This window comes from Gymnoscopelus braueri (assembly GCF_963280865.1).
Source record: "Gymnoscopelus braueri genome assembly, chromosome: 9".
NCBI lineage: Eukaryota > Metazoa > Chordata > Actinopteri > Myctophiformes > Myctophidae > Gymnoscopelus > Gymnoscopelus braueri.
This window is the reverse complement of record NC_137610.1, coordinates 53,582,465-53,606,139: the sequence shown is the minus strand read 5'-3', so window position 1 is coordinate 53,606,139 and position 23,675 is coordinate 53,582,465. Positions and strand designations below refer to the sequence as shown.

General features: G+C 40.8%; 2 protein-coding genes across 2 annotated transcripts in view; both read left to right on the top strand.

Annotated features, from left to right (window-relative positions):
• fbxl9 (F-box and leucine rich repeat protein) overlaps window positions 1-23,675 on the top strand; it is a 144,291-nt gene that overhangs the window by 54,464 nt on the left and 66,152 nt on the right. The gene's annotated exons all lie outside the window — the stretch shown is intronic.
• Window positions 7,608-23,675, top strand: part of elmo3 (engulfment and cell motility 3) — a 66,868-nt gene continuing 50,800 nt past the window's right edge. Inside the window, exons 1-2 of the mRNA XM_080436717.1 lie at window positions 7,608-7,823; window positions 18,543-18,644. Of these exons, the coding sequence (XP_080292843.1) occupies window positions 18,567-18,644 (78 nt within the window). The 5' untranslated portion in view covers window positions 7,608-7,823; window positions 18,543-18,566. The remainder of the gene's footprint in view (window positions 7,824-18,542; window positions 18,645-23,675) is intronic.

Genomic DNA, 23,675 nt, shown 5'->3' with positions numbered 1-23,675 from the left:
AACCTGTATGAACTATGAATGAGGTATCGCCAACACATCCACTTAGACCCCAGCCTGGATCCATATTCTGAGGGAAAACCCCTCGCAGAAAATAGTCGATCTACAAGCTTACAATCGGTTATTTTCAGCTAAGATAGTTAATGTAAAGCTAATGGGGGGGCGTGTCCACAGAAAGCGTCCTATGAGCTGCCGGCGCCTTTCTGCTATTGGATTGGATAAAAATGGGTATCCTGACCTGAAAATGTATTTTCTGTTTTCGACTAAAGAGCCGGAGAGACGAGACCACCCGTTACTGAACAGACACTCTATAGCTGTGATTGCTAAGAGAATATAAATATATTTAACACTTATTTTAACAAACATTACTTATATCCCCTTTAATAGTTTGATATTAATATTAACAAATTTTGGCCCGTTTATTCATCACGCTCTCGGTGCGTAAGGACCTTTTTGATTTGTGTGGCGTCGCGCGCCGGATAAAAAGCCGATCTACAAGCTCACTGACATCGCAAATATGATGTGTTTTTAAAGCTTATAGGTCGGCTATCGTCGGCGACACGGCTGGAGCGCGACTCTGGCTTTTAACTTCAAAACAAATCGTGCACCAACTCTTGACTCCTCTGTCTAATGTAATATGTATGACGTTGTATGTGTGCGATGGCTATTTTATTCAAACAAACCGTGTGTAAAAAGTCATGTAAGTATTTCTCATGTATTTTTTGTTGATTACAGTGAAAGTCATGTCATGAAGTATGATTGATGTTTCACCGCTCGCCTTCCTGTACGTGATCATCGATCCCTCGTTCAATAGTTAATGGCCGTTTTCCTTCCTGTAATCTCTCTCTGCCTATATATGAAGCTTTCTGCCTTTCTGATCGTTCCTCCATTTTGATTTCATAACTCATGTTATGGCGAGAGGATCAGTTTAGGGTGAGTTGCTCAGGTAGGGGTGCACCAAAACTCTGCGGCCGATATATTGATGTTCAAACTAACAATTTCGCCCATTATGATTTTTTTTGTTTGTTTGTTAATCATTCCCCCTTATGTACCAGGGAAAACGAATACATCTTAACCCATGAAGACCTGGAACGCATCTGTGTCATTTTTAGATTTCTTTGGGCTAGATTTCTTTGTGCCACGCTATGAGCTTGCCTATTTTTTTTTTTTTACCGTGGAAAATAATTTTGTTGAAAATCTTCGAATATATATATCTTAAGTGAACATTTTTTACTCAAATCTTTGCTCCTTTGAAAACTATATACATTCAAAGGTTTGCACAAATTTTCACGATTTTTCAAAAATAGCAGATCTACAAGCTCATATCACGGCATTCGGTGCCGCGCTATGAGCTTGTAGATCTGCTATTAATGGCTATTAATAGCCAAAGAAATCTAAAATGACACAGACGTGTCATTCCCAGGTCTTAAGTGGGTTAAGGTATTTCAGCCCTTCGTCACACTGCCTTTTAATGAGCACAAATTCAATCAATGGTTCTCAAACATTTTCATGTTTACGCATCGTTCAAAAATGTTTTCAAGATAATTGTTTTTTAAATAGCAGCTCTACAAGCTCACGACGTATCGCGATGAGACACGTGAGCTTGTAGATCGATCGGCTATTTTCAAATAGCCAATGTATGTATGGTTAAAGTGGTTTCACTTATTTTTGAATGCTATATGAACCAATTTAGCTGGGGACCCCCTGGAAAACCCCCCCTCAAAGAGCCCTTATGAAACCACAGATAAACATCGGCCACCGGCGGCGGTGAACGTCATCCTATTTGCCGATACGCCCATGGCGCGGGTATCGGTCGATTTGAAGTCGGTGCATCCCTATACTCAGGTTATGTCAAAGTGTCCCGATATATTGACCTTACTCTTAGTGAGGGAGTCACCTTCTATTTCATAAAAAGCATCTTCATTTTAAGACCTTAAGGCCATTCTTAAAACATTTGTAAATCCTAACAGTTTTTTGGAAAAAAAATCAAAACTTTTTTTTTTTTCAAGATTTTTCAAAAATAGCAGATCTACAAGCTCATAGCGCGGCACTCTGTGCCGCGCTATGAGCTTGTATATCTGCTATTTTTGAATAGCCAAAGAAATCTAAAGTGACACAGATGCGTTCCAGGTCTTAATGGGTTAACCCATTCAATCCAGGAACACGTGCGCTGTCATCATTTTAGAATTTTTGTTATAACCATAATTTTATTCTTTGGGCTCTTCAAAAATAGCATACATACAAGCTCGTATAGCGAGGCACCGAGTGCCGCACTATGAGCTTGTAGATCTGCTATTTATTTTTGAAAAATCGTGACAATTTGTGCAAATCCTTGAATATATATATTTCATTTGTAACTCAAATCTTTGCTTCTGGTGGGATTCTACAAATGTCTTCTAAATCCTAACAGTTTTTTTTTTTTTTACTTAAGTCGATATAATCAGTGGTTCTCAAACTTTTTTCATGTCAAGGACCACCCAAAATGATATGCATTTTTCCGCGGACCCCCCCCCCCCCCCCCCCATCTCAAAATATTTTGTTCCAGGGGACCCCCAGAAACAAAGATTTGAGTTAAAGATGTATATCTATTTAAGATTAGCAAAAAAAAATCACGATTTAAAAAAAATAGCAGATCTACAAGCTCGTAGCGCGGCGCTACGAGCTTGTAGATCTGCTATTTTTGAATAGCCAAATACATCTTAAAATGACACAGATGCGTTCCCGGTCTTAATGGGTTAATGTCCCCCGCCTCTTTTCCCCTGATGATGATGATGATGATGAAGATGTGGTGTATGTATGTGTATCTCACTCTTGTTGCTTGTATAGAATAGCATTTATTTTTTATACCTGCTAGATGTATTATTGTCATTACAACTACTAATTCGGGGCTATGCTAAGTATAGGATATTTTCTCCTCCCCCCCACCCCCCACACTCAAAAACCTGAATCTTTTTTCCTCTCTCTCCATCATTGCACTTTTACACCCCGCTCCGGACAGAGTGTTTACTGATCAGTGGATTTGAGTTGATTAGTAAGCATTGTTTTTTTGTCGTTGGGCAGGGTGTGTTATCAGCCAGGCTTCAATAGAGTACAGAAATCCTGACGTCACTCGTTCATCCCCTGGTTCGTAAAGTCATTTCTCTATGGAGAATAACATTGGGTCATCTTAGTAATCGTCTCGTATAAGAATTGTGTTCCAAAAATAAACAAACTGTCTCGGCGATATCGTCAGGGAGGAGGTTCTTTATGATAGTCACTTATATTTGATACTGTTTCTGGCGAAGATTTAACTAATTCGGCGGAAGTAACATTATCGTTTTCTCTCACCGTCAGTTGATGCTTCATATCCATAAGAGTCAAACCGCCGGGGTCATTTGTTTATTTTTGCAACACGGTTCTTATTTGACGCGATATTAAACACATCTATGGGGATTCAGAACGGGGGGTGGAAAACCGCGAACCAGGAAGGATGTGTAAATTACGTCAGACTTCGGTGCTCTATAAAAAAAACACCCAGGGAATTGTCTCGGTTTTACCAATCTGTAACCATATCATCAACAGGATCACTATTACTAAGCTCAGTAAAGCTGTAATTGCATCGCCTGGAACAAAATAAAACTTTTGTATTCTTTGTACATGCGTATCGTCTGGTTTTCTTGGTAGCAACGCAGTTTTGCGTAGAATATTTTTCATTCATTCTGTCGAATTCACCATATTTTTTTTTATCTCTGTCGGGTGAAAACTTTTACGGATTCAAATTCAAAAGCAGCAGATCTACAAGCTCGAAACGCGTCGCTTCGCGCCGCGTTTCGAGCTTGTAGATCTGCTACTTTTGATGCTTTTGTGTGACGCTGTAGTACAGGGGTCCTCAACAGGGGGTCCGGGACCCCTAGGGTGTCCTCAGAGCTACTATAGGGGGTCCGCCTAATCTTTGTGTGATAGGATTTCGTTTTTTTTACATTAACCCTAGAATTCCTTTTCTGAGGGGAACATTAGCCGAAAATAGCAGATCTACAAGCACGAGAGCTTGTAGATCTGCTATTTTTGGCAAAGAGGCTATAGGTGTAGAGGGAAAAAGAGCAGACTAAGTATTAAAAAAAAGTTTAATCTGAAACACAATTGTATACAATATAGAGTAGGGGGTCCCTGCTTCATCTCTCTCTCAGCTAGGGGGTCCTTGGCCTGAAAACGTTGTAGACCCCTGCTGTAGTATGATCAAGTAGGGCCTTAATTTACCAAAAATAAAAAACACAAAAAGTTAAAACACGGAGATGAGAGGTTTCTGCCTGACGGTAACGTTATATTTAATGGAGTTTTTAATGTCATCTCTGTTGGGACGGAAAACCTTACATGTCCAAAACCATAACTTTTCAAGAAATGGAGAAAAAAAAATAACCTGTTACCATGGATCCAATGTAGTCATTATTTAGTCACAAGCTCTTAATACTTTTCATTGGTTCAATGTTTTTAACACACACACACACACACACAGTTTAACAATGTATTTATGTCCACACACAGGGAAAGCATACAGGGACACATATTTTAGGTGCAACTAGAGCAGCGCTACTCAACCCGCGGGCCGCATGCGGCCCGATCGCAGCGTCTTGGCGGCCCCCTCATGGTCAAAAAAAAAGAAAAAAGCACAGGATAAAAATATACATTTCCGTTCAAATATATGGGTTGCTAAAACATTTTTCAAAAACAAACAGACAGACATACATACAGGTGCGTCAATTGTTACAGGTATAATGCATAGTTTTCTATGCATTTCGGGTTTTTGGGGGGTTTGACCCCCACATTTTTCCGGCCGTGCGGCTTTGCCGCGCGCCCAGGATAGGTGTCTGCCACTGGACATACACACAACACAAAATAAACTGGTACAGGGAAAAGAATATGATGTCAAAATGTACATTTTCTTGTGTGTTACAAAATCGAAAAATCCAAAATAGGACCGTCATTTTTATGGCGGCCCCTTGGACTTTTGGTATTTTGCTGAGTGGCCCCTGAGCCATCTTAAGTTGAGTAGCCCTGAACTAGAGGTTACATTCACAAACTCATGGATATAATTATGTCATGATACAACACGCGTGAAACTCAGCTCTCCATGGGCACATGTAGCGGGGGCGCTGCCATACATGGCAGCAGAGAGACAGCACAATACTTGTGCCGGCCTTTCTGTCTCGTCTTTGGGCATCCATCCCAAGTTGTCTAAACCCTCCGACAGCCAGTCCGTGGGTATCTATGTCCCAGGCTGGATCACCAGAGGAAGCAAAGTTCTTAGTCTTGCGCTGCTGCTTAGTACACACACACACACACACACACACACACACACACACACACACACACACACACACACACACACACACACACACACCACACTTAACCACTTTCAGCCTGGCCTCCCAGGACATTTCATTGTAGATATTGAAGACCTGGTGTGTTTGGTTGTTGTGCCCTGTATTGTCTGTCCTGATGAAGGTCTAACGACCGAAACGTCGAATAAAGAGCAACATTTTTTTTGCAAGTTCCAGACGGTGTGCAGATTATTTTCGTTGATGTCATTATCAGAGATCCCCTTCTGAGGTGGAAATGTTGAAAATGTTGGAAAATAGATGATATACAAGCTCACAACGTAACAAGATGTGAGCTTGTATATCAGCTATTTTCACTTATTTTAATGTTGGGCGACATGAAATACAGCACAGTATAAAATATGGCATTAAAGGGATATTTCACTTTCAAAAAAACTTTTGGTCATTTTATCATCTACTCAGGCCTTTGTGAACCCCCCAGACAGTTTTTAAGTTGCTTGATTAATTATTTCAATATTTGATATCATTTTATCAGACACGCCCCCTTCCTTTACAAACCCATCGTAACTTCAAACTCCATTTTAACCATGTTAGATTCATCAAAAACACCCGTCCTTGGTTCTGGTGACTCACCCTGCCCTCCTAATGCGTGAGGGGGCCGTGTTTTTCCGATTACTTTTTTCACTTATTTTATTTAATTTTTTTATTGTATTTTATTTTTTTCATTTTCAAAAGAAAATATTGAAAATAAATGAAAAAAGTAATTGAAAAAACACGGCCCCCGTCATGCATTAGGAGGGCAGGATGAGTCACCAGAACCAAGGACGGGTGTTTTTGATGAATCTAACATGGTTAGAATGAAGTTTGAAGTTACAATGGGTTTGTATAGGAAGGGGGCGTGTCTGATAAAATGAATATCAAATATCTAAATAATTAATCAAGCAACTTAAAAACTGTCTGGGGGTTCACAAAAGCCTGAGTAGATGATAAAATGACAAAGTTTTTTTGAAAGTGAAATATCCCTTTAATTTATGAAAAAAAGCAAGGATAATTTTAACTCTACAAAGCTGGACAACAGAAAACTTGGTCCAATCCCGAAACATCAAACCTACCTGATCTGTTGACAATGCAATGAAGACAAATATAAATGTATTGAATGTTTAATGTAATGTTTAATGTATTGAATAGTTAACTATTGCAGTGGTTGTCAAAGTGCGGTCCGGGGACCCCCAGGCCAGGAGTCTTTTTCAGGAGTTGTCCAGGGGGTCCCCAGCAAAATGAGGAGCAGTTCCATTGGAAACCATTTGAGCCTATTGTTTAATTTGGCTTGTCGAAAACAGACGATCTACAAGGATCAGCTATTTACAAAATATTTGGAAAAATCTTTAAAACATATGGAACTTTTTTGAATAATATTGAAACACACACACACATCTATTACTAAGGGGGTCCCTGCTCCCTGGAACTAAATGTGTGGAAATGGGGGTCTGTGGCCACATGCATGAGTTTGTGGGTCCTTGACTTGAAAATGTTTGAGAAACACCGAACAATAAAACATGATAAATATAAAACTGAAGACTGATCACCAGAGCATCACCCAGTGGGCCCAGTCAGTGGCCGGCCCGGTGGGGACGGCCCAGTGGGCCCAGTCAGTCAGTGGCCGGTGGAACGGCCCAGTGGGCCCAGTCAGTGGCCGGTGGGACGGCCCAGTGGGCCCAGTCAGTGGCCGGTGGGAGGGACGGCCCAGTGGGCCCAGTCAGTGGCCGGTGGGAGGGACGGCCCAGTGGGCCCAGTCAGTGGCCGGTGGGACGGCCCAGTGGGCCCAGTCAGTGGCCGGTGGGAGGGACGGCCCAGTGGGCCCAGTCAGTCAGTGGCCGGTGGGACGGCCCAGTGGGCCCAGTCAGTTGCCGGTGGGACGGCCCAGTGGGCCCAGTCAGTCAGTGGCCGGTGGGACGGCCCAGTGGGCCCAGTCAGTGGCCGGTAGGGACGGCCCAGTGGGCCCAGTCAGTGGCCGGTGGGACGGCCCAGTGGGCCCAGTCAGTGGCCGGTGGGAGGGACGGCCCAGTGGGCCCAGTCAGTGGCCGGTGGGACGGCCCAGTGGGCCCAGTCAGTGGCCGGTGGGAGGGACGGCCCAGTGGGCCCAGTCAGTGGCCGGTGGGACGGCCCAGTGGGCCCAGTCAGTGGCCGGTGGGACGGCCCAGTCTAGACAGACAGACGGTGGTTACATTGTAACCTTTCCTTCCCAACAGGGGGCGGGGCGGAGGAGACCCGCTGTACGGAGAGAGAGAGATCAACCCGGAACCAACAGATCTCTGAGATCACCGACGAGCTGATCTCTAAGCTGCTCTGCACTGGATCTACTGGATCTACTGGATCTACTTCTTTACTTTAGTTTGTAGTGATCGCCTTCTCTCTATACGGATCATACATACTGTAGTCCAGGGACCCCCAGGGGTCCATGTGTGTCCCCCTGAAGGTACAAGAAGAGCTTCTGTGTTCATAGAACAACAGGTAGGAAGAACTACCGATCCGTGTTGTGCTGGACGGAGAGAGAGAGAAAAGTACTTTTACTTTATGTCAGTGGTTTTCAACCTTTTTTTCGTGTCCAGGACCCCCACATTGACACATATATATGTGCCAATTCGGGGTCCGTGGGCTAATATATTAGCCCACGGACCCCCATTTGAAAAGATAAGTCAGGGACTCAACCATTTTCATGTCTTGGGGGTCCCAGATCTACACTGTATCATCAGCATTAGTGTTTCATGTAACTCTGAGAGTGTACAAATGGGTTCCATTTGTACACTCTCAGAGTTACAGACACATTAAGGGTCAATTTGGTCCCTAACTATTAGTTTGGCTGGGGACCCCCTCAGGGACCACTAGTGGTCCGGGGACCACTAGTTGAGAACCCACTGCTTTATGTTGTTCAGATTCTTTTCTCTACGTTTTGTTTGGTTTGATCGCCAGTGGTGGAAAAAGTACTCACATGTTTTTACTTAAGTAAAAGTATCAATACTGCAATGTAGAAGGACTCTGTTCTACAAGTAAAAGTCCGGAGTTCAAAGTTTACTTGAGTAAAAGTACAAAAGTATTGGTATCAGAATGTGCTTAAAGTACCGAAAGTAAAAGGACTAAAATGTAGCCTATAGGTGGAAACTATGGCTAAAGTGGTTACAATGTATGTTCTGCAAAGTAACTATTAACTAAAGTTTTCAAATAATTGTAGTGGAGTAAAAAGTACAATATTTGCCTCTGAGATGTAGGGGAGTAGGAGGAGTAAAAGTATTGACAATTGGAAATACTCCAGTAAAGTAAAAGTACCTCAAAATTGTACTTGAGTACAGTACTTGAGTAAATGTACTTAGTTACTTAACTTTACACCGCTTGTTTTACTGGACTTTGTATAATCAAGACGTGTTTTATGTCTTTGTGTTGCTTGTTGTCAGTGGTGTTTTACTTAAGTAGAAGTATCGATACTGAATGTTGAAATACTTTAGTTACAACTCCAGAATTATAAATTTGCTTGAGTAAAAGTACAAAAGTATATTGGTATCAAAATGCACTTAAAAGTACCAAAAGTAGAAAGTACTCATTATGCAGAATGTCCCATTTCACAAGTTTTCAAATGTTTACAAATCATTTGAAAATATTGTAGATCTACAAGCTCACAATGATCAGATTTACAAGCCCACAATGTGTCGCGATGCGACGCATTGTGAGCTTGCAGATCTGCTATTTTCAAATGGCCGAAATGTATATACAACTTTTTCAAATTATTGTAGTGGAGTAAAAAGTACAATATTTGCCATTGAGATGTAGTGGAGTAAAAGTACTGAAAATTGGAAATATTCAAGTAAAGTGTGTGTGTGTGTGTGTGTGTGTGTGTGTGGTGGACAAAGTACTCAATTGTTTTACTTAAGTAAAAGTATCAATACTGCAGTATGGAAATAGATCTGTTACAAGTAAAAGTCCGGAATAACAAATTTACTTGAGTACCCTGTATTGGTATCAAAATATACTTAAAGTACAAAAGTAAAAGTACTAATTATGGGGTATGTCCCATTTCACACATTTTCAAATGTATAAAATGTCGAAAAAGCATTTGAAATGTGCGCATTGTGAGCTTGTAGATCTGCTATTTTCAAATGGCTGAAAACGTGGGTAATGTATGTTTTGTAATAATCAAAATCTACAAAGTAACTAGTAACTAAAGTATTCAAATAATTCTAGTGGAGTAAAAAGTACGATATTTGCCTCTGAGATGTAGTGGAGTAGAAGTAAAAAGTACTGAAAATTGGATATACTCCAACAAAGTAAAAATACCTCAACATTTGACGTGTGTGTGTGTGTGTGTGTGTGTGTGTGTGTGTGTGTGTGTGTGTGTGTGTGTGTGTGTGTGTGTGTGTGTGTGTGTGTGTGTGTGTGTGTGTGTGTGTGTGTGTGTGTGTGTGTGTGTGTGTGTGTGTGTGTGTGTGTGTGTGTGCGTGCACGCGCGCGTGTGTGAGAGAGTCACTGAGAGAAGAAGAGTTGGAAGACGACTGCTATGGTATTCTAACCCCCCCCCCCACCTCTTTAGTCTGCTGGTACCGATGACAAGACTGTGTGTGTGTGTGTGTGTGTGTGTGTGCCCTGTCAGGTTAGGAATTCCAGACAGCTGAACCCCCCTCCTCTCTCCCCTCTTCTCACCTCCCCCAGGGCGAGGGAAAGAGAGAGAGAAGGAATGGCAGGGAGTCACTGTAGAGGGGGGGGGGGGGGTGGGGGGCTCTGGCTACAGGCCAGGGGTTCTCAAAGAGGGTGCCTTGACACAAGTCCAGAGGAGCTGCAGAAATACTTTGATAATATTTGGAATTTATCCAAAAATTTAACCATTTTTAAACCATAATCCTCTATACTTGATTTGCTTGGTGCGCTCTTTTTTTTTACTTTTTTTTTACATCCACACCATATCTCTTCACCAAAAATAGCAGATCTACAAGCTCACAACGCGTCACTTTGTGACGCGTTGTGAGCTTGTAGATCGGCTATTTTCGGTGAACGCTACCACAAGACTAGAGATGCTGGGGGTTCAAGTGGATACTTTGAATCTGTCCTAATGGAAAGTGACATTCTGTTGTCCTTGTTGTGACATACTGTATCTCTTAGGAGGAAAGAATGAACATTTTTACGTCCCGTACCGTAATATGATTTACATTTAAGGTGCCATAAAGGAACAATGTCATTCAGGGGTTACCTGAGCCAAAAGAGTTTGACAACCACTGCTATAGGCTACTGTAGAATACCTGTGGGTGGGGGGGGTTCACATACTGTACTTATGAGTCAAAGAGTTTGAAAACATGACCAAATGACAGAAACAATTCCCATACCTGCTGCTTCATCATTATGCCATCTGTTGAACTGTTGTGTCAAGAGGTTCTCCAATGGAATTACAAACCCCTGAAAGACTACCATCCATTATGGGCTTTAATTTTGTCGACTAAAACTATGACGATTTTTTTTCCCGGCGACTCCCTTTTTTCACTGACGAAAACTAAATAAAAACTAAACTATGATGACTCAAACTATAACTAAATATAGTGTCGATTTCGTCAATAAATAAAAACTAGACGAAAAAATGTTAGGGAGCAACTGACTGAGCGACTGCCTTTAAACATAATTTGAAAAAAACGGATGCTTTATGTATACTATTTTTAACAGTTTTGGAAAACGGTTGCTATTTGTCCCAAAAAGTATGCAAAACTTTGAAAGATTGCTACTATTTGTTTTAAAAAGCTTTATATTAAAAAAGCCCATACCAACATATATATATATATATATATATATATATATATATATATATATATATATATATATATATATATTAGGGGTGGGACGATATGGGTACCTCACGATACGATATATATCACGATATTAGGCCCACGATAACAATATATATCACGATATTCGACGATGTGCGATATATTGCGATATCACGATATTCGATATATATTGCAAGAAATTTCACCAACGATATATCACTATATCTGAAAATATCGATATATTGCGATATCACGATATATTGCATGAAAATTCACCAACGATATATCACTATAGTCCTTGTATTCAATTCATAAACACATAAAATAGCACCAAACAGTTCAAAATCATCATTACACAAATACAACAACGTATCACAAACTCAATATTGATATTTTTCGGCAGGATATCGATTATTTATCGCGGGAGAAAGTATCGCGATATATCGATATATCGTCCCACCCCTAATATATATATATATATATATATTTCTTTCTAGCAGACAGTTTTTCCAAGTTACAATGTGACATAGCTCTGTTTACACAACGCTGGACCCCCTCCAACTGAACATACTTTTACCCCATTTCTTTTCTTTAATTGTTTTATTATGTTTTTGACACTTGCTTTGGCAACGTAAAGGTATGTTTTTCTCATGCCAAAAGAATGCTCTGCTGAGCGGCGGTGGGCGCGAAAGTGTTGCTCAAAGCTTACAGGCACCGTTACGCAAAACCTGCATGTTTTGTTTTTCCTTTTGCTTTCTTCATCTTTTAATGCATTATTGGTTCTCAAAGTGGGGTCCGGGGATCCCCAGGGGGGTCCTTGGGGGGGATTCCAGGGGGTCCCCCAGCAAAATGTGTTAAAATAGCGTCACAATAATTTTAACCACTTTAAAAATTTTATACTTTTGGCTATTCAAAAATAGCAGATCTACAAGCTCGTAGCGCGGCACTTGGTGCCGCGCTACGAGCTTGTAGATCTGCTATTTTTGAAAATCGTGAACATTTGTGCATATCTTTGAATATATATATATATTTTTTTTAAAGCGAACATTTATAACTCAAATCTTTGCTTCAACGGGGGTCCCTGGACCGTCCAAAATCTTTTGAGATGGGGGTCTGTGGCCAAATACATATAATTTTGGAGGGTCCTTGACATGAAACGGTTTGAGAACAACTGACAGCAACATAGTTTTTTTTTTCTCAAAAAACTGTTAGGATTTAGAAGACATTTTTGTAGCATCGGTCCCAGGTCTTAATGGGTTAATGGTTAATGCCTTTTAAGTTCATTAGAATGTGAAGTAAAACGGGGGAGGGGGCCTTTAATGTGACCCTCCCTCTGTCTGACAAATTGTCATTGTTTCCTAGAGGACACTTTTCCTTGTCTGAAAGGACATGGGGGGTCTAGCTGCCCATTAGTGTCTGAGCGTCCTTTATTCCCATGTCCCAGTAGCCTGACAAACGGTAGGTTAGTGTGAGGTTAAGGGTTAGGGGGGGTTACAGGCATTTTAGTTAGAATGGGGGCCGTAATGGGAACAATGGGTCGTTGGACAAATGCCATGGATGGCAGCCATTGTGCTGTCGCCATCATGAAGCGGTTGACAATTCATTGTCATACAAATAGAAATTGGGATTTATGATTTAATTGTGTTTTTGACGTTAACATAAATACAATTAACATTTCTGTTTGCCTTTTAGGCTTTGTGAACAAAATGTACACAGATATGACAAATAACTTAGAACGAAATGACTGACAATGATTGTACTACCAAAAATTGAAATAAATAATATATGGCTGTTGTGACTTTAGGAAGACCCTCGGTGTAATCTCTCAAGAACATGTGGAGAACATGTGGAGCTGTGTTGACACCCCATGCACATTGGCTTCAAGTGGGCGTGCCATCAGATCAGGAAGCAGGCCGCGCTTTACCCAATCAAATGTAGTGGGCGGGATTTACATGTGTGCGGCTCGTTTCCCACTGGAAATAAACCGAAACTCATTTAACAATAGCCTCCTCGAAGCCGACAAAACCACGGAAAGTTAGTAACATTTTAAATTGCTCTTTCATCATAGAAATAAGTGGGTTTATAACCAAAACGATCCATGTTCTTTGGGAGAAATGGTTTTAGTGTTCCGTGGACAAATATTGTTAGTGGGAATGAAAACATAGTCGCACCACCGGAAGTGGAAGGCTGAAGGCACACCAAAAACCCCGGTTTCCCTGAGCACGGGTCGTCCGTTCAGCTCCGCCCAGAGCCAAATGAATAAGTAAAAAACAGCAGAGGACGCTGTTTTTCCTTTTTATTTGGCGATGGGTTCCCAGATTGCCCTCGGTGTGGTCCTAACAGTACTGGGTGCTGACAATTCAGTTGAATAAATCCTCTGTGGAAAAGCGGCTGGCCGGGAGAACAAGAGGACACACAAGGCAGTATCATGAGACAAGTTCACACAGTTCATTACACACAGGGAACACATATATGGTTGGACACATGACGTGACCAGAAGATACAGTATGAGACATAAAAAGAACAGTACTCAATAGGATAAGAATAAGGAACATGATATTCAGAATCTAACAGATGCATCTCGTATCAATAACGCAGACGTCATTAGATGGCCATGGACTATTCATAACAATGGCCAACATACTGTAGGGGAAATAGCAGTTTGACAAGATCAGCTATTTCAACCATTTCTGAAAATGAATGATGAATTTATACAAATGATGAATGGGAACGATTCTGACGTTATGCAAACATCATTGCGATGAACTCAAATAATTGCGCTCAGCAGATTACTGTATTTAATAATAGTGACAGGCCCAGGCACCAAGGGTACATGCCCAGAGATGACTCATATTTCATTATTATAGTCTTCCTGTCCACAAGTTGAACTGTCTTCCATGGACACATTGTAATAGGTGCTATGGACAGGTACGGACACGGTCAAACTCTGAACTCTAATGATTATTAGGGGATGCAAAAAGACTCATTCCACAGGCTAGGCACTTAGGGACAGGCCTACTCTTTAAATTACTTCTACAGGGCAGGCTAGTCAACAAAGGGAATGAACTCGTTCTCATACCATTCATCAAAAATGTGGAATGCCCTACCAAAAGGAGTAAAGGAGTGTAAAACCCTACTCACTTTCAAAACTGCCCTAAAGATACACCTTCAGGAGGCTGACATTCGAAAATGGCCCCTGTCTAAGTCTTAACCTACCCCCCCTACCCCCCCCACCCACCCTTCCCTTGTACATATTTTTCACTCTTCATACCAGCAACCTGTAAGCTGATTGTATGACGTTCTGTATAGTGTGTATATCTGTCTGTCTCTTATATGTCATCATGATTTGTGTGCATGGGGTTCTCATCTTAAACAAGCTCAGTGCTTAATGAGACTCCCAGTTTAGTAGACCTTGTATTGTGAATTTGTACTTCCATGTACTGATGCACTCATGTCTTACTAAATAAAGTACATCAATCAATCAATCAATCAATCAATCAGTTACTTAGGGACAGGCCTACTCTTTAAAATACTTCTACTACAGGCTAGTTACTTAGGGACAGGCCTACTACATACTTCTACTAAAGGCTGGCTACTTAGGACAGGTCTACTCTTTAACATACTTCTACTAAAGGCTGGCTACTTAGGACAGGTCTACTCTTTGCATATTCTTCTGAAATCAAGCGGTTGGATTACGGAAATATATGATTTGCACCAGATGTCGACCTAATTCCTCATCAGCACCTCTCCTCACGTATAAGCTGCATTCTTGGCCTGGGGGCTCTCCTCCTGTACCCTGAACCTCAGGTTGAGTCACCGTGGAACAAAAAAAAGAAGCCATGCCAAAACTCAATTACCAAACCCACGTGTGAGCAGGGCAGTGGTGGAAAAAGTACTCAAATGTTTCACTTAAGTAAAAGTAGCAATACCAATACACAGGTACTCTGTTGTAGAAGTAAAAGGCCTGTGTTCAAAATGTTACTTGAGTAAAAGTACGAAAGTATTGGCATCAAAATATACTTAAGCTACCAACAGTAAAAGTACTAAAATGTTTGAAAATAGCTTAACATATGAATGTATGTTTTATAATATAGTAATTTATATCTGCAAAGTAACTACTCAACTAAAGTTTTCAAATAATTGTAGTGGAGTAAAAGTACAACATTTGCCTCTGAGATAGTAGTGGAGTAGAAGTAAAAGTATTGGAAATGGCAGAATGAGAGAGAGTTTCTCAGATGCAAAAGTAAAAAAAAAAGAAGGACAATAGGGGAATAAGGTAAAAGTAAAGTAGAACAAAAAGTATACAAATTTTGTTAATCAAAGATTAGTGAAAAGTATATTTAGTGTGGAGAGAAAAGCGTAGCTCTGGGGGATTCCAGTCAACAAGGGGTTTAACCCATTGATACCTGGAACGCTTCTGTGTCACTTTAGATGCCTTTGGCTATTCAAAAATAGCAGATATACAAGCTCATAGCGCGGCACCGAGTGGGTTAAAGAGGTGAAACAAGTGTGTGTGTTGTTGCTGTTCAGTAAGCAAACAGCCTCACACACACACAGAGCTATAAGTTGATCCCTTCCTCTCGGTTGGACTGCAGCCCTGCATGCTATGACATGTAGAGACTGTGTGTGTGTAACCTCCTCCCAACGCGTGACGCACTGGATGCTATGACATGTAGGGACCGTGTGTGTGTAACCTCCTCTCAACGCGTGACGCACTGGGAGGAGCTTTGGGTTTGTGTGGAGTCGGCACGGCCGAATTCATACATGATGTAGCATTCACCTGGTCTGAGTAGGGGGAGGAGGAGGGGGGATTTCCTAGCAGGCTAATCTGTATTGGCAAATTAGACATTTTCCGCCCAAATTTAAAGATTTTCCAGGGAATTTCCAGAAAATATCAATACAGATCTACAAGCTCAATGATGCTCACAACGCGTCGCATTCCTATGCCAATAATCTGATGACCTTTTGATGAACTGGTCATGCTTACAAAGTAAAATCCTCAGTTTTAATTCATCCATCAGTAGAAATGCAACCAATTAACCAAATGGACCCGTTAATCCATTTGGTTGCATTAGTAGAACACCCTCTGAGGTGAATTAAGTGTGTTGTTTGGTGTCTGGTCGTTCATTTGATGACAGCCCGTGTCGGGGTCAGTCGGTCCCCGACAGCAGTGACAGATGGGAGACGCGGTGGTGACAGACAGACAGACAGCATGTGTCACTGTTTTCACTGGGATGTCATTTTAGGATCTGCAATAAAACATGAGCCTCCTCTCTGGAGGGAAGAGCTCCAGCACATCTGCAGAGTGTGTGTGTCAGACAGACTTAATCACAGTGTCCACAAGCACCGACAAGCTCCCAGCCCAGGCGCTACATCCAGCTTGTGTGTGTGTGTGTGTGTGTGTGTGTGTGTGTGTGTGTGTGTGTGTGTGTGTGTGTGTGTGTGTGTGTGTGTGTGTGTGTGTGTGTGTGTGTGTGTGTGTGTGTGTGTGCGTGTGCGTGTGTGTGCGCGCGTGCGTGCGTGCGTGCGTGCGTGCGCATTAAGACACTCTTGTCCCACAGAGGGAAATGGGCTCTTTCGTGGTTAAGAAAGTAAAAAACTAAAAAGATAATGTTACAAATAGTAAGAGATTGAAGTTGGGGTTAGATTTAGGGTCAGTTATAGGTTAGGGTTGAGTTTTAGGGTAGGACTAGTTAGTGTGGCGTGGCCAGCCCTCCTATCTCGCTCCACCTCTCATTTTGAACAGGCGGTGACACGACAAGAGTCCGTCTGTATATATTATTTATTGTCTGTCCAATTTTAGATCAAAGAACTTACATCTGTTGCCAAATTGGAAGAGAAATGAGGTATGTGTGCACTGCACAATATAAACAAACACGACACATCACGTCATAATAAGAGGAGGTTGGTGTTTGTAGAGCAGAGGTTGCGTGACTGACTTTTCTTTTGGATGACCATATTATATTATATTATATTATATATTATCAGTAGTTTTATTGCTTCAGTTGCTTGTTTGTGTCACTGAGTCATAGTTTAATCAGTGTAATGTCACACCTATGACTCATGAACACACCATGGGTGAGCCCCTCCTTCTGCTATGGAAAAGCCCCGCCCATTCTATCAGCTTATATCCTCTGTTCAATTCAGCGTTCCTTTCTTTATGAGAAAAGAAAGGTCTGGGAGCTGAGCTTAGGTTTACGGTTAGGATCAAAATGCTAAAGAAAAGTAGAAACATTGCATTTGTTACCAAAACAGTTGCTATTGATGTCCCCCTCCCCACGTCAAAGTGACGCATATTAGAAAAAAGTATTTTGAGACAGAATGAAAGATTAATATTGTACTGCATTGGTTCTCAATGTGGGGTCCGGGGACCCCCAGGGGTCCTTGTGGGGGGGGTTCCAGGGGGTCCCCAGCAAAAGTAGTTAACATGTCACAATCATTTGAATCACGTTATCCATTTATATGTTGGATATTCAAAAATAACATATCTCCAAGCTCACAGCGCGTCACTCGCCACTGTGCGAGCTTGCAGATCTGCTTTTTTTTTTTTTTTTTTTTTTTTTTTACATAACTCTTCCAGGGGTCCCTGTCACTAAATACTTTCCAATGGGGGGTCCGTAGCCAAATAAATATCAATCTGGGGGTCCTTGAGATGACAAAGTTTGAGAACCAGTGCTTGTACCGCATAGAGAGAAACAAAACGATGGTATTCCACTCCTCTTGTCTGTAGCGAGCTGTGTGTCTGTCTGTGTGTGAACCCACTGAAAGAGGAACATGGCGTTCTGTCTGACACTTCTCTTTGAAAATGAAAGCTACTGTATATTTATGTATATTATGATGAGTCATCCATCATCACCGTCACACCACCAGGCCGTCTGGTCCAGTGTTTTTTCAGCAAGTTTGACTTCTGAATAGCCAACATGTCAGTCGGGCCCAAAAGCCGCCCTGAACGAGGGCTGTCAACTTTCCTCAGAAATGATATTTGAATATTGGTTTAAAAAATTTGCAGATATTTGAATATTTTCGAATATTATTATTATTATTATAAAAAAAAATATATATATATATATATATATATATATATATTTTTTTTTTTTTGTTGTTGACAGAAACAATACAAAAAACTATGTATTGAGTGCTCGGATCCAATAAAACATATATTTTGTTTGTTTTTATAACTTCATACATTGTTTTTTGTATTGTCCCTGTCAAATAAACATTAAGAAAAAACGTTTAAAACATTTTTTGATTATGAATTTTCATATTCGAATATACATATTTTCCCAATATTCAAATAATATTTGAATATCGAATATTCGTTTGACAGCCCTATCCTGAACGAGGCCTATCAGTCCTATCAGTGACATGCAGTACATACAGTACATGAACCATAAAGACGTGACAGAACATTCTTTATTTATCCTTCTCCCAGGCCATCGTGTCACCAGGCACCAGGATGCCACAGCAGAAGGACATCGTGAAGATCGCCATCCAGATGCCCGGGGCCTACCCCCAGCTCATACAACTGGACCAGGTAACTAACACACACACACACACACACACACACACACACACACACACACACACACACGCACACACACACACACACACACACACACACGCACACGCACACGCACACGTATGTGCTGTCAGGGGGTTTCAAACTTTTACATGTCAAGGACCCCCAAAATTATATGTATGTGGCCGCGGACCCCCATCTCAAAATATTTTGTTCCAGGGACCCCCAGAAGCAAAGATTTGAGTTACAAATGTTTGCTTTAAAAATATATATATTGAAAGATTTGCACAAATGTTCTTGATTTTTCAAAAATAGCAGATCTAATAGTAGATCTGCTAGCCAAATTGTAAAATCAGGTTTTTTTTTTCAAAGCAAAAAATTACGAAATGTTGTTCTAAAAACATGTTTTTTTTGTTCATTTCCTGAAACGTTAATATTTTGGACATAGCTGGTTTCTCTGCTCGACAGCAGATATAATCTGGATAACAGCGACATGTTTCCTGTAGGATAGGACCAGCTGGGTTTTCCATTTATTGAAGCAGGGGATCGCTCCACTATTAAAATCATCATAACTCATAATGCATGTACATGTATGTCTGCTGAGTTTGGAGGTCTCTCCACTATTAAAATCATAACTTGCTGCATTCTCAACCGATTTTCTAGCGTTTTGGGGTTTGTTTCAGACTTGTACTTATGTTGTCTTATCGGATACTTGGTTAATCGGCTACAGGTCTTAATGGGTTGTTTTTTGTATTGTCCATGTCAAATTAACATAAAAAAATAAAAATAGATACTTTACATTTTTTAATCAAATATACATTTTCATATTCTAATATACATATTTCCCCCATATTTGAGGAATATTCGAATATCGAATATTAATTTACCAGCCCTACCGTACACTGGATCCAGCTCCAAAGCTGTTTTATTTATTTCCACTGAAGGTGGCGTTTCAAGCCAAAGTGTCTCTTCCTCGTCGGAGGAAGTGCCACTTCGGCTTGAAATGTCACCTTCAGTGGAAATAAAAATAAAATAAAAATAAATACAAATAACACCTTTTTGTATGTGTCTCTGCTCAGCACATTTCTTTGGGTGTGCGTGCTTTTATTCACGGTTTATCTGTTACATTTCACACGCTATAAACGACGAGAACAAAGCACTGTTTACCCTGCAGGTATGTTTCTCTTGTGGTGCTGCGTACATACCTCTGTAATAAGCAGTGGTGAAAAGTAACTAAATACATTCAATCAAGTACTGTACTTAAGTACAATTTTGAGGTACTTTTACTTTGCTGGACTATTTCTAATTGTCTATACTTTTACTTCTACTCCACTACAGGAACAAATGTTGTACTTTTACTCCAATACAATTATTTGAAAACTCTAGTTACCTTGTAGATATAAATGATTACATTATAAAACATACATTAACCACTTTAGCCCTATTTTATACCTACAGTAGGCTATTTGAAAATAACCGATCTACAAGCTCACGACGCGTTGTGAGCTTGTAGATCAGCTATTTTCAAACATTTTATTACTTTTGGTACTTTAAGTACATTTTGATACCAATAATTTTGTGCTTTTACTCAAGTACATTTTAAATTCCAGACTTTTACTTGTAACAGAGTACTTCTACATTGCGGTATCGATACTTTTACTCAAGTACAAAATGTGAGTACTTTTTCCACCACATATATAATAAGATGCTTTTATGGGATTATATACTACCACAAACACTCCAAAAACATTAAAAAAAGAACAGCAATAGTGGACGCTCGCTAGCAAGCTCCCTCTCAGCACATAAATACATCCCAGACTAACTTCCATGTCTGGGCTTTCTGCTACGCTGCCATTAGTGGTCACAGCGCTGGTCGGCCAATCAAATGTCTTGGGGATTCTGTGGTAGACCCAGTAAGATGCCCTGTTATTAGTGGTTGCTGAGGAGGTCAGCCAATCAAGAGAGGTTTTGTGGTGGATGCTGCTGCTGCTGCTGGGCCAATGGAAGTGACTCTGATCGACTGGCACGGTTGTTTCCGCTTTATTATCATTTGGCACCGAGCTCTACTTCCACTTGAACCCAATTCTGGGTCGAAATGTGTCTATTTCCGGCAAAGAGATTTGATGTAGAGAGAGGGGGGAAAGGAGGGGTCCGTACAGAACAGAACCCTGGGGGGCTCCGGTCATTAAAATATATAGGGTGTAAGTGGTTAAGATTTGACAATTTTGAAAAGTTTAAAAATGTGGTAACGGAAATAAGAGTTTAAGTGCAGAAAGCTAATATGTCATTGTTTGTTCATTACACTGGTAGCTGCAGTCAGTGGTGGAAAAAGTATACTCACATTTTTTTTTTTTTTTTTTAACTACATTTTTATCCCACGATTTTGTAACCCTATTTTTTACACCCAGTGCCAATTGTCTATGTAATCCTGGGCACTACCTTCCCTCTGCCAACCTAGGGAGGCCAGGGCCGAGCTCATGCCTCCTTCAATGCATGAGAGCCAACTGACCTTCTTGTCACCTGACAGGGGAGAGTTTCCCTGGTTGGACGTAGCGCGTGGAAGGAACACGTTATTCCAACCAGTTCCCTTCCCCTCCATCAGGCGCCCCGGCTGGCCAGGGGGAGGCAGTATAGTGACCAGGATTACTGCATGTTTTTGTGAGGGTACCTACCCTAGGAGACACGGGGAGAACATGCAAACTCCACACAGAAAGGCCCTTTCGCCAACCCCACCTAGGGTATGGGCACTGATGACGCGGAGGAGAGAACACACCCCCAACTCACATTTTTTTACTTAAGTTAAAGTAGCAATACTGCAATGTAGGAATACTCTGTTACAAGTAAAAGTCCGGAATTCAAAATTGACTTGAGTAAAAGTACAAAAGTATTGGTATCAAAATGTACTTAAAAGTACCAAAAGTGGAAAGTACTCATTATGCAGAATGTCCCAGTTCAAAATGTATAAACATCGATCTTTTGAAAATAGCAGATCTACAAGATCACAATGCGTCGCATCGCGACACATTGGGATCTGCAGATCCGCATCTGCTATTTTCAAATGGCCGAAATGTACATAGGGCTGAAGTGGTTAATGTATATTATGTATTGGAATAATAATCAAAATCTACAAATTCACTAGTAACTAAAGTTTTCAAATAATTGTAGTGGAGTAAAAGTGCAATATTTGCCTCTGAGATGTAGTGAAGTAGAAGTAAAAGTACTGGAAATTGGAAATACTACAGTAAAGTAAAAATTCCTCAAACGTGTACTTAAGTTAATACTTGAGTAAATGTACTTAGTTACTTTACACCGCTGGTAGCGCGTACCCCCCTGCTTCAACATTGAAATGGGAATTCCACATAGGCAGGACGTGGAGTGAGGCAAAACGAGCGCTCTCCAAAACACCTTCACTCAACAACACGCCCGGTGATAATGAGCACACGCAGGTACACACACACCGCTAAAGGAGAAGAACTCTGTAAGAATCATGGCTGCACAAAGTTTATCAACAGAAAGTTGCTCATAAACAGGACTACGGTGGATGTTTGTGAAAAGACAAGGGCTTGCAGAGAAAAAGAGGACAACCCCAAGCTGTCCGTAGTAGGGGAGCAACATGTAGTTTATCGTTGTTAAATACAACCAGATAGGACTGTTCTGTCTCATGAAGAGGACTGTCAGTGGACGTAATTGCAACTTAGAGGTTTTGGAATGGATACTGTCTGAGTGTCCTGCGGCTAGGCAGGGGCAGCCTGCCAGAACTCCACTGTCAGAAATATGCCTCAGTCAGTCACATAGAAGTACCTGAGAACTTTGTTTCTGTTTTATAACCAAACGGTTACTGTCTATGTAAGATAAGGTGTTCAGGTATAAAAACTAGGGCATTAACGAATAGTGATTTATGGTATTCGAATTATTCGACCCAAAACTATTCGAATAGTTGATTATTCGGTTTGATTATAAAAAATAAAATAATAATTTTGTTTTTTAAGTTTTTTTTTTTTTTTTTTTTTTCAATGGCATTGATGACTCGACTCAAGGAATGCGAGTTGACGTCACACCAGAGCTCACAGCTTCGTGTCTGCTCTAGAAAAGCCACAAAAAAAAACAAACGTTTTTTTCCCCGAATAATCGAATAGTGGTTTGATAGTCGAATAGTCGGTTTGATATTCGAATATTCGAATATTCGGCTATTCGGTGAATGCCCTAATGAAAACCCACAATTTAATTTAACCAGGTATCCGATAACATAACATAAGTCTGAAACAAACCCCAAAACGCTAGAAAATCGGTTGAGAATGCAGCAAGTTATGATTTTAATAGTGGAGAGACCTCCAAACTCAGTAGACATACATGTACATGCATTATGAGTTATGATGATTTTAATAGTGGAGAGATCTCCTGCTTCAATAAATGGAAAACCCAGCTGGTCCTATCCTACAGGAAACATGTCGCTGTTATCCAGATTATCTCTGCTGTCGGGCAGAAACCAGCTATGTCCAAAATATTAACATTTCAGGAAATGAAAAAAAAAAAACATGTTTTTAGAACAACACAATACTGTCTCATCTAAGTTTGTGTGGAGACTTTATACATTGTGAGATACTGGAATGTGTCCTTATATTACCATCACTTTACCCAAATTCAGCTCAAGTGGAGTTAGGAGGTTTTTGACCATTAACCTATTAAGTACAGTACTTGATTAAATGTATTTAGTTACTTTACACCACTGCTTATTACAGAGGTATGAATGCAGCACCACAAGAGAAAAATACCTGCAGGGTAAACTGTGCGTGTTCTTGCTGTGTGAACAGATAAAACAGTGAATAAAAGCACGCACGTCCAAAGAAATGTGCTGAGCAGAGACACATACAAAGAGGTGTTATTTGTATTTATTTGTATTTTATTTTTAATCTCCACTGAGGGTGACATTTCAAGCTGAAGTGGATCTTCCTCCGACGAGGAAGATCCACTTTGGCTTGAAACGCCACCTTCAGTGGAAAGAAGAGAAATGGCTTTGGAGCTGGATCTAGTTGCGAACGCAGCGTA